At 37.3% G+C, this 12,858-nt stretch overlaps 1 protein-coding gene across 3 annotated transcripts in view; it reads left to right on the forward strand.

Annotated features, from left to right (window-relative positions):
- The window catches only part of MROH9 (maestro heat like repeat family member 9), a 115,799-nt gene extending 105,812 nt beyond the window's left edge, over positions 1 to 9,987 (forward strand). For all 3 annotated transcript variants that reach the window (XM_084978247.1, XM_021063956.2, XM_084978248.1), the window contains 2 exons: positions 6,050 to 6,112; positions 8,125 to 9,987. In XM_084978247.1, the coding sequence (XP_084834373.1) occupies positions 6,050 to 6,112; positions 8,125 to 8,468 (407 nt within the window). In that variant the 3' untranslated portion in view covers positions 8,469 to 9,987. The remainder of the gene's footprint in view (positions 1 to 6,049; positions 6,113 to 8,124) is intronic.
- Positions 9,988 to 12,858: the final 2,871 nt, after the last annotated feature.

Here is a 12,858-nt window from a genome sequence, read left to right on the forward strand (position 1 = left end):
GGAGACAGAGATTTCAGGAATATTCATCAGCATGTATTTCTCTGGAGGTGGCTATTTTGGGAAAATCTAGCCATGCACATCAGCACTGAGAAGCCCCAGGCCAAACAACAATCCAGGTGGGATCACAGCCCCTCCCATCAGTAAACTGGCTGCCTAATGGCCCCCTAGGCACACAGCCACCTCTAATCTCACCCCAGAGAAAACCCCACCTACTGGAGGGATAAGAATCAGCCCCACCTTCCAATGGGCAGGAACCATTCCCTCCCATAAGGAATCCTACAGCAAGCCCCCATACCAATTTCAGCCACAAGGGGGGCAGACACCAGAAGTAAGAGAGGCTACAATTCTATTGTCTACAAAAAGAACACCACACAAAAAACCTATAAAAATGAAAAGACAGACAGCTATAACTCAGATGAGGGAGAAAGGAAAAAACCCAGAAAAACAGCTAAGTGTTCAGGAGATTCTCAGCCCCCAGGAAAAAGACTTTAGACTGATGATAGTGAAGATAATGCAGGACATTGGAAATAGACTGGAGGCAAAGACAGATAATTTACAGGAAACATTGAGCAAAGAAATACAAGATATAAAACTTAAACAAGAAGAGATGCAAAATACAATAAGAAATAAAAAATTCATTAGAAGCAGCCAACAGCAGAATATGGGAGGCAGAAGAACAAATAAGTGATGCAGAGGACAGATGAGACATAGTCACTGATGTGGAACAGAAAAGAGAAAAAAGACTGAAAACAAATGAAGAAAGTCTCAGAGATCTCTGGGACAATGTTAAATCACCAGCATCCATATTATAGGGATGCAAGAAGGAGAAGAGAGAGAGAGAAAGGGACAGAAAAAATATTCAGAGATAATAGCCAAAAAATTCCCTAACATGGGAAAGGAACCACTCATTCACATCCAGGAAGCACAAAATGTACCATATAAACTGAACCCAAGGAGGAACAACCCAAGACACATATTAATCAAACTGACCAAAATTAAAGACAAAGAGAAAATATTGAAACAGCTAAGGAAAAGAAACAAATAACATACAAGGGAACCCGATAAGGTTATTAGCAGATTTTTCAGCAGAAACTCTGCAAGCCAGAGAGAGTGGCATGATAACATGATGAAAGGAAAAAAACCTCCAACCAAGATTACTTTACTCATCAAAGTTCTCGTTGAGATTTGAAGTAAAAATCAAAAGCTTTACAGATAAGTAAAAGCTAAGAGAATTCAGAAACACTAAATCAGTTTTACAACAAATGCTAAAGGAACTTTTCTAGGCAGGAAAGAAAAGGCCACAACCAGAAACAAAAATACCACAAATGACAATGCTCATCAGTAAAGGTACATAAACGCTAAAGATAGGAAATGATCCATGCATAATTATGCCACCAAAATCAGAAATCATGAGAAGAGAAGGGTATAAATGCAAAACACTGGAGATGCACTTAAATTAAGAAACCAATAACTTAAAATATTCTCACTTGTATATATAGACATATCAAAACTTCAGAGTAACTGCAAACCAAAAATCCACAATTTATACACAAACAAATAAGAAAAATCAACTCAATTACAACACTAAAGATAGTCATCAAACCACAAGAGGAGAGAACAAGAGAAGAAGGAAAGAAAAATGAGCAACAAAAACAAATCCAAAGCAATTAATAAAATGGCAATAAGAACATACATATCAATAATTACCTTAAATGTTAATGGACTAAATGCCCCAACCAAAAGACATAGACTGGCTTCAATGGATACCAAAACAAGACCCATATATATATGCTATCTTCAAGAGACCCATTTCACTTCTAGGGACACATACAAATTGAAAGTACGAGTATGGAAGAAAATATTCCACGCAAATGGGAATCAAGAGAAAGCTGGAGTAGCAGTACTCAGATCAGACAAAATAGATCTTAACATGAAGAATGTTTTAAGAGGCAAGGAAGGACACTACATAATGATCAAGGATCAATCCAAGAAGAAGATAAAACAATTTTAAATATCTACGTACTCAACAAAGGTTCACCACAATATATAAGGCAACTGCTAACAACCTTAAGAGGACAAATCGTCAATAACACAATAATAGTGAGGGTCTTTAACACCCCACTTACAGCAAGGGACAGATCATCCAGGCAGAAAATCAATAAGGAAACACAGGCCCTGAATGATGCATTAAACCAGATGGACTTAATAGATATTTATAGGACTTTCCATCCAAAAGCAACAGAGTACATACTCTTCTCAAGTGCACATGGAACACTCTCTAATATTGATCACATCCTGTGCTGCAAATCAAGCCTCAGTAACTTTAAGAAAATTGAAATCATATCAAACCTCTTTTCCGACCACAATGCTATATGACTGGAAATCAACAATAAGAAAAAAACTGCAAAAAACACAAACATGTGGAGACTAAACAACATGCTACTAAACAACCAATGGATCATTGAAGAAATCAAAGAGGAAATTAAAAAATACCTAGAAGCAAATGACAACAAAGATACAATACTCCAAAACCTATGGGATGTAGCAAAAGCAGTTCTAAGAGGAAAGTTTAGAGCAATAAAAGCCTATCTGGGGAAACAAGAAAAAGTTCAAATAAACAACCTAACTTTACATCTAAAACAGATAGAAAGAGAAGAACGGACAAGACTTAAAGTTAGTAGAAGGAAAGAAATCATAAAGATCAGAGTAAAAATCAATGAAATAGAAATGAAGAAAACCATAGAAAAGATCAATGAAACGAAAGACTGGTTCTTTGAAAAGATCAATGAAATTCATAAACCCTTATAAGACTCATCAATAAAAAAAGAGAGGACTCAAATCAATAAAATTAGAAATGAAAAAGGAGAAGTAACAACGGACATCACAGAAATACAAAGGATCATAAGAAACTGCCAAATGCAACTATACACCAATAAAACAGAAAACCTAGAAGAAATGTACAAATTCTTAGAAAAGTACAATCTTCCAAGACTAAACCAAAATGAAATAGAAAAGATGAATGGACCAATCACAAGTATTGAAATTGAAACTGTGATTTAAAAACTTCCAACAAACTGAAGTCCATGACCAGATGGCTTCACAGGCAAATTCTATCAAACATTTAGAGAAGATCTAACATTTATCCTTCTGAAACTTTTCCAAAAAAATCACAGAGGAAAGAACACTCCCAAACTTATTCTATGAGGCCACCATCACCCTGATACCAAAGCTAGACAAAGATACCACAAAAAAAGAAAATCACAGGCCAATTTCACTGATGAACATAGGTGTAAAAATCCTCAACAACATACTAGCAAACCAAATCCAACAATACATTAAAAGGATTGCCCATCATGACCAAGTAGGATTTATCCCAGGGAGGCAGGATTCTTCAACACATGCAAATCAATCAGTGTGATACACCACATTAACAAACCGAAGCATAAAAACCGTATGATCCTCTCAATAGATGCGGAAAAAGCCTTTGACAAAATCCAACACCCATTTCTGATAAAAACCCTTCAGAAAGTGGGCATAGCAGGAAACTACCTCAACATAATAAAGGCCATATATGACAAACTCAAAGCTAACATCATTCTCAATGGTGAAAAGCTGAAAGAATTCCTGCTGAGATCAGGAATAAGACAAGGATGTCCACTCTCACCACTACCATTCAACATAGTTTTGGAAGACCTAGCCACAGCAATCAGAGAAATAAAAGAAATAAAAGGAATCCAACTTGGAAAGGAAGAAGTAAAACTATCACTGTTTGCAGATGACATGATATTATACCTAGAAAATCCTAAAGACTCTACCAGAAAACTGTTAGAGCTCATCAATGAATTGGCCAAAGTTGCGGGACACTAAATTAATACACAGAAATTAACCGCATTTCTATACACTCACAATGAAAGATGAGAAAGAGAAATTAGGGAAGCAATCCTGTTTACCATTGCATCCAAAAGAATAAAATACTTAGGAATAAACCTTCCTAGAGAGACAAAAGACCCATACTTTGAAAACTATAGGACACTGATGAAAGAAATCAAAGATGACACAAACAGATGGAAAGACATACCATGCTCTTGGATTGGAAGAGTCAATATTATCAAAATGACTATACTACCCAAGGCAATCTACAGATTCTATACAATCCCTTTAAAATTACCAAGGATATTTTCACAGAATTAGAACAAAATTTTTTAAACTTTGTTTGGAAGCACAAAATACCCAGAATAACCAAAGATATCCTGAAAAAGAAAAATGGAGCTAATGGTATCAGGCTCTGTAAATTCAGTCTATACTACAAAGCTACAGTCATCAAAACCATATGGTACTGGCACTAAGAAATATAGATCAGTGGAACAGGATTGAAAGCACAGAAATAAATCCACACACCTACCATCAACTAATCTATGACAAAGGAGGCAAGAATATACAATGGAGAAAAGACTGCCTGTTCAATAAGTGGTGCTGGGAAAAATCACATCTACATGTAAAAGAATGAAATTAGAACACTTCCTAACACCATACACAAAATAAACTCAAAATGGATTGAAGACCTAAATATAAGATAGAATACCATAAAACTCTAGGAGGAAAACATAGGCCAAACAATTTCCCACATAAACCTCAGCAAAATCTTTCCAGATCTACCTCCTAGAGTAATGACGATAAAAACAAAAATAAACAAATGGGACTTAATTAAACTTAAAAATTTCTGCACAGCAAAAGAAACCCTAAACAAAACAGAAAGACAACTCGCAGAATGGGAGTAAGTATTTGCAAATGAGGTGACTCACAAGGGATTAAGCTCCAAAATTTATAAATCCCTCCTGCACCTCAGAACCAAAAAAACAAAAAACAAAAACCCATCAAAAAGTTGGCAGAAGATCTAAACAGACAGTTCTCCAAAGAAGACATACAGATGGCCAAAAAACACAGGAAAAGATGCCCAACATCACTAATTATTAGTGAAATGTAAATCAAAACCACTATGAGGTACGACCTGACATCAGCTAGGATGGCCATCATCAAAATTCTACAAACAATAAGTGCTGGAAAGGGTGTGGAGAAAAAGGAACCCTAGTACACTGTTGGTGGTGGGAATGTAAACTGGTGCAACCACTGTGGAAAACAGCATGGAGATTCCTCAGAAAATTAAAAATAGAATTACCCTTTGATAATTCCCACTCCTGGGCGTCTATCCAGAGAAAACCATGATTCAAAAAGACACATATACTCCAGTGTTCATTGCAATACCAAATACAATAGCCAAGACATGGAAACAACCTAAATGTCCCATTCACAGAGGAGTGGATGAAGAAGAAGTGGTACATATACACAATGGAATATTACTCAACCATTAAAAGGAAAGAAATAACATCATTTTTAGCAACATGGATGGACCTAGAAATTATCATGCTAAGTGAAGCCAGTCAGACAGTGAGACACCAACATCAAATCCTATCGCTTATATGTGGCATCTAAAAAAAGGACATCATGAACTTCTTTGCAAAACAGATACTGATTCACAAACTTTGAAAAACTTATGGTTTGCAAATAATACAGAATGGGGGGATGCACTGAGGGTTTGGAATGGAAATGCTATAAAATTGGTTGTGATGATTGTTGTACAGCTATGAATGTAATAAAATTCATTGAGTAATTAAAAAAAAAGAAAAGCATGGATGAGTTTCACTATGTAATGTTGCGAAAAGAATGTACTCTGAAAGGGGAAGAAGGATATTGGGAAGGGCATGAGGGAGGATTAAATATTCTATTTAATGACCTAGGTGGTCTTTAGATGTATTCATTTTGTGGTCATCCATATTGAGCTGTAGAATTATGATTTGTGCACATTATGCACATACATATATCGCAATAAAGACTTTACTAAACAATAATTACTTAAAAGAACTAAAAGATGATTCAGGGATAACCTAGAGATACTTTGCTTTGAAGAAATCAATGAAAGTAGCCAGATAATATAAGATAATGTATTTTCATAATGTATTTGGGGGTAACTTTAATTTTACTTTGTGCATAGGGTACTTGGCAAAATTGGGTGGCCATTTACTGCTCACAGATGAAATTGAAGTCATGATTGAGGGTAAGTATTGAAATTATAATGAAATCTTTAAGTATGGGCCTAAATAACTTCACTATTTATTATTCACTTTATATATGAGTTCTATAGTGGTGCCAGGAATGGGAAGAGAGTGGTTGAGGTGGGTAGGTGGTTAAGAGGGAATCAATGGAAGGAGTGGGTTAAGGGGGCATATTTTTTCTTTTCTATTCTTTCTCTCTGTTTCAATATCTCCATCTATACCTCTCATTATTTGAAACCTAACAATCATCCTAGAATCCTTGGGAACTACAGAAAGTTAAGAATTCATTCACTCATTTATCCACTCAATAATTATTTTTCCAGCATTGACTGTGTGGCCACACCATTCTATCTGTAGAACATACAACAGCAGACAAAGCAAATCCCTCAGAAAGTTTACATTTTAGGGCATAGCAACGTATAGTTGCAGCAGAAGAAATTAAAGAAGGGTAATGTTTATTCTATTAAAATGTTTGGATCATCAGCCTCTCTCTCTCAGCCTCTGCCTATTTCCTCTTTGGGATAAGATATACAAACAGGTGATGTAGAAAATACAGTGGCTGCCTTTTTTTTTTTTACAATTTTTTGTAATTATAAGTTACAACTTTTTGTAATATATTTTAGAGCAGTTTTAGATTAACAGAAAAACTGAGTGGAAGATACAGAGATTTCAGAGTTCCCTTGTGATGCAGGGGGGTTAAGGATCTGGCATTGTCACTGCCATAGCTTAGGTCACTGCTGTGGTGTGGGTTCAACCCCTGGCCCAGGAACTTCCACCAGTGTGTATGCAGAAAAAAAAAAAGAAAAAAAAAAAAAAAAGATAGAGAGAGAGATTTCCCATGTACCTCCTACCCCCACACATGCATAACCTCTCCCAATTACCAACATTCCCCACTAGATGGCACCCCTACAGAACTCAGTACATTGGCTACACTGATGAACCTGTATTGACACATCATCTTCCTTCTTTTTTTTTTTTTCATTTTTTATCCATTCATTTGTCATTCAGTACTTATTTTTTGACCACCTGCTAAATACTAAGCACTGTAATTCTCCCTCCATATCTCTCAGAATATTTTTCTTCTTTCTCTCTTCCTCCTCCTCTCGCTCTCTCTTTTCTAAATTTGTCCTATTTTCCCTCTCTACTTATTTTTATTAGGAAATAAAATTATAATGTCCCACAAGTTCAGCATCTGGATATAATTATATTATCATGTTGTTATATACCTTATCACAGATATTCTTAAAGGATGTAAGCTATTACATATTTATTTTTAAAACTATCCTGTTTTAAAATGTTTTCACTTATATGTCATAAACATTTTTCAGGTCAAGAAATATAGCTGTGCATTATCATGTTAATGTGTATGTGTTATTTCACTTTGTGATATTTCTAATTTTAAAGCATTTCCCTTTTGTGAACATTTAGAATGGTCCAATTTTTTTCATTATTATGAGCAATAATACCAAACCTCTTCATGAATATATATTGATACTATCTAGAAGATGGCTGAGAACATAATAGGCACTCAATAAATTTTTTTTGTCTTTTTAGGGCCTCACCCAGGGCATATGGGGGTTCCCAGGTTAGGGGGTCTAATCGGAGCTGTAGCCACCAGCCTACACTACAACCACAGCAATGCCAGATCTGAGCCACATCTGTGACCTACACCACAGCTCAAAGCAAGGCCGGATCCTTAACCCACTGAGCAAGGCCAGGGATCGAACCTGAAACCTCATGGTTCCTAGTCAGATTAGTTTCCACTGCGCCACAACTGGAACTCCCCTGGCACTCAATAAATTCTCAGTGAATATTTCCACTGTCCTTTTAATGAGGTCTGGTGAGGACAGGGGATAAAAACTTCCTGGATGCTACTTGTCAAAGTAACAAAAATTGGAGTAGAGGAAAGGAGCAGGGGGCTTCTGTGAAAGGTGGTGAGGCTATTTAGGGTTAGAGCTGCTCAGACAGACTGTGAGAGAGATACCTTAAACGAATGTCCTTTCCACTGTCACAGCTATTGATCGTGTGCTTCGGGATGAAGATCCTACAATCAGGGAGTTGGCAGGAATAACACAAAAACTTTTTAAGGAAATAGCCCATAGACTGACCTCCTCAAATATTAAACTAAGCTTCCGAAGATTGTTTAACTTCATCTACATCAAAAAATTGAAGCCTCTTTATAATTACAACCTGCCCAAGGACCTGACAGGCAGTCCTATGGAGATTAAAGAAACCAAGAATGATAACGAAACCTTTATAGAGGATAATTATGAAGATGAATTGGTAAAGAATGAAGACATATCAATAAATAATGGGAGGTTCTCCTGTCTCTTGGAATACCCTTCAGAAAAGGAATGATTTTCCTTTCCCTCTTGATAACTTGAGTATATGTGTAGATGCTTTTCTGAAGGACACTAGAAGATTTGATGTCTCTTCTTTATTCTCAAGTATAGAAATGTGTTGCCTCTTTCTGTCTGAAACTGATCAGAAGACTTACTTCATGAAAACCATTAATAAAATCAAAAAATCATATAAGCAATGTGTGGGATGACAAGCTCTTAGAGCTTGATGCTGTCAATACACATCTATTGACATCTTCTAAATGCCAGACACTGTGCTAGACAGTGGGGATGTCTGGATGATGTAAACAAGGTTCCTGTCCTCAGGAAGGCCACAGCCTAGTGGCACACAGTGTGCTAATTTCCATCCTGCTTGGATGAATGCTCCTTAGTGCGGTATTTACAAAGAAAGAAATGGAATTTGCAGGGGAGGAGGGCTTAGAGCAAATTATTCAAGGTAGAGATATTGAAGCAAGAATAGTATTACGGGAAGCTGGAGAGTTTGTCGTGGATACATGTAGGAAAGAATGTGGAGAGCTGAGATCTAAAGGAAAAATTGTGCTGTGCTAATGGCTTTAAACTTTCTGAAATGAAAATTGGATAGTCAACATAGTTACTTGTTCCCATGGCAATCAGGATCTAGTTTAATACTTTATAAGAAAGTTGATATATAAATGTTCATCTGCAGTGATCTTGCTTAACTTAAAAGCTCCAGGCTCATCTTTCACTCCGCTCACCTTACCTTCCTCCCACCCCTGTAACACACCCTAGAAAAACCCACTCCAGCCACATGGGAGCACTTGTAGATGAAAGACTTGTTTCTTATGTCAACACAAGTGCTGGGGCTTTGGAATGTGTCAACTTGCGGTTCACATGTGTCCATTTCTCTACTGGTTCACCTCACTGATGCGAGGCAGCAGCCATTCCACCTTCCCTTGGGTCTTCCTTCAGCTTCTCTGACTTCTGGGTCAGGTGGGTTAGTAATATTAACAAAGGACACCAGTTTCTCCTTCAGGACACCACATCAACACCATCATTAGGGTTGGAGGCAAAAAGAGATGACGCAGTCCCAAACTTGTGGGTTCTGCTTGTCCCTACTCTCTATACCCACCCTCCTTTCCCAACCTCCTGCCTGCAGTCTTCAAGCTCCAGCATCAGATGTAAAGACAGCCACCTTGCAGACAATTCTTAACCTGCTTCCACAATTGCTTATGGTCAAACCTCTAGTTCTGACTCTCTAATTGAACCCTGGATGATATCTGAGATGCTTGTTCCAGTTGATCCAAGATACCAGTTCCCCTTGATCAAGTAGTTGAGTGGTGCTCCTATGTTTTGCTTTAATGTCCTGTGTACTTGTCATTGCACCTACCACACTGTATTGAAATTACCAATGTCCTTTTCTTTCTGACCCACAAAATTGAAGTTTCTTGAAAACAGATATTGTATCTTACACTTGCTTAAGTACCCTGAACTCATGGTACCTTGCACCTAATATATGCTCAATGAATACGTGCCAAATAAATAAAATGCTATCAGGACATGTTGCTCTCATGCGTCAATAAAAATTTTCAGATATTTATGAGGGTTACTTAATATTAGAAATAATGAAAGAGTGAATTATTTTAAGTTATTCCTTCACCCATGTTATTTCATACTGCCCAGATGTTCCAGGTCTAATTTTTCAAAATCAGGGAAAATTTTCTTTCCCACCTTCTAAACTAACAGCTTGCCTAGTATGATAGGTCAAATAATACCCCCCCCAAAGATCTCCAATTCTTGATCCCCAGAATCCATGAATATATTAGCTTACATGGCAAAGGGAACTTTACAGATACGGTTAAATTAAAAAACCTTGATATGGGGAGATGATTCTGAATGATCTAGGCTGACCCCATGTATCCTAGAGGGTCTTTATAAGAGGAAGGTGGGAAGTTAGGAAATATTTTTAAAGATGCAATGATGCTGGCTTTAAAGATGGAGATGGGGACCATGAGCCAAGGAATGTAACTCTAGAAGCTGAAAGTCAAGGACTGCATTCTCCCCTAGTGAGCACAGTCCTACAAACATTTTGTTTCAGCCCAGTGAAACCCATTTTATATATCTGAAACCCAAAACTGTAAGATAATAAGTTGGTTGTGTTGTCTTAAGCCACTAATATGTAATAATTTGCTAAAGCAGCAGTGGGAAACTAATATACATTCCTAGATTTCTACAAAGCAGAGCAAACCAAACCAATTCATAACCCCCTACACTTTCCCAACCTCACCCCCTAAAAAAAAAGATATAGCAAGAAGTATAGTGGATCTTATACAAACATTGAAGACTTTGTAAAAGATATGATATCCTGTGATATTCACATGTTCTTCAAAGTCCTTTAGGCTGATGACTAGGGATTTCTTCCTCACTTTCAACCTGAAACAGTAACCTCCTCCATCACCTCCTGGTTCTCTTTGCCTTTTTTCCTCTCAAATTTTTGTCATTTTAATTACAACATGTCATCATGTGTTTCTCTTTGGGTTAATCCTTTATGGAACTCTGTACTCCTGGACTTGAATGTCTGGTTCTTTTCCCAAGTTAAGGAAGTTTTCAGCTATTATGTCCATGACCATCATAGCAGCAGATATATCTTTTTTTTTCAAAGAATAGAAAGTATAACTTCTAAATACGGAGTTGAGTGGTAGTGGAGCATATGAAGCAGCTCTCAGGAAATTATTCAAGGCAAAGGAAAGTACCCATGACTGAGTTAACTGATTACCCAACATGGGCACAGGGCTACTTAACCAGGGGCCAGTCCCCTTCAGACTGAGTGGCCAAAGTTCTCACCAACAGATGATAACCAGAAGAAAGTATACAACTTTAGCCTAATCACCGGCTTAAGGAGGAAATCTGCTTTATCCTCTCCTGCTGGTTGAATGTAGATGTGGAACTCAGCTTCAACCTTGCAGACAATAATAATATGCCCCTTGGAATATGGTAGAATCCCCAGAGTTGGCTCTCTGGATGGCTTCTCATAGCAGGCCCTGTCCATGCTAGATTTTTACATTAAAGAGAAATAAACAACTGCCTATTTCATATTTGCATTTACAGTTCTTTTTGTTGTAGTGATTTAGTCTTCACTCTAATTAATATAGCCCCTGTCGAAATACCCAGCTCCCTAAAGCTGTAGTTATACTTTTAAACCTTTATCTTGTGCCATAAAAACACCTCTGTTAAAATGCAAACAGTGTATCTCAAGAAGCATTAGCATAATGAGGTAGCATTTAATTGTGTCTACAAATATTTTCATCTAAAGGATCCTTTCTGGAGGAGAATGAAGAACATAATCTGTAATTAAAAACTTTTTTTAATCATCTTTTAGACCCACATCTCTATGTTATCTGACATGCTACACATCCACAGATCTACTTTCAGTATTATCTGAAAGTGACCCTTTTAATTTGATTTCATTTGATTAACTAGTTCCAAACATTCACATGAATAGAAGTTGATGGGGCTATTACTAGAAACTCAGCTGGATCTCTTACCCGGAAGAGCCGCCCATGGCTACTCTATGTGGTCTGAACTTTCTCACAGCCCCAAGAGTGAGCATCCCAAGAGAACTAGAAGAAGCTGCATTGCTTTTTATAACCTTTGCTTTGAAATGAAAAGCGCCACTTCTACTATAGTCATAAGCCCACCCAGATGCTTGGACCCCATCACTTAGAAGGAGGAGGATCATAGTAAGACAACAAGGTCATGGAGGAGTTGAGATAATATTGCACCCATTTGGGGAGAACATGGTATGCCACAGCCCCATAGCTGTAGCTTTATCAAGTCAGAAAGTGAACTGCTCAGTACTTCAAGTGGAAAGCATTAGAAGCAGAGGCTTAGAATTTCAGAACTGCTCTCATACAAAGACAGAAGACCTCTCTCACAGATGGGATTAAGGGTATTGTCATTTTACATTTTCTCAAATTTCCTCACAGCAGGAGCCATTTAAAGAGCTAGCACAAAAGACAGTAGGTAAAAGATTAAAATTTTCAGACGTGAAATATATGTCTTTCAATGTCCATGGATACTGTTTCTGACATGTGGAAACAAACAGACAACAAGCCCACTAAGTCTTGACATAATAAATTGGTCAAAGAAACCCCAAGCCTAGCCTCTATAGTTTTTATAAGTTTTTCAGTGCTAGAATAATCTCAGTGCACCCAAACTCCCACAAAAAAAAGAGGGGGGGTGCTTTAAAAGATGAGAAAACTCCTAGAAGTGCATCCATCATAATCCTCATCTTGGAGAGGAAAGACCTAAGTCACAGAGGACAGAGGACAAAGGAGATTCAGGAAGTGGAAACAGGAGTTGACAGAGTACCTAAACAGTGAGCTTATTAATCACTTGTTAGGGCCCAGAATCCTCACAAGGTCATCCAG

Source organism: Sus scrofa, chromosome 9 (genome assembly GCF_054392235.1).
Source record: "Sus scrofa isolate SSC_HxYL_T2T_F1_AM1 chromosome 9, Sscrofa_HxYL_maternal_Yorkshire_Landrace_v2.0, whole genome shotgun sequence".
NCBI classification, from domain to species: Eukaryota; Metazoa; Chordata; class Mammalia; order Artiodactyla; family Suidae; genus Sus; species Sus scrofa.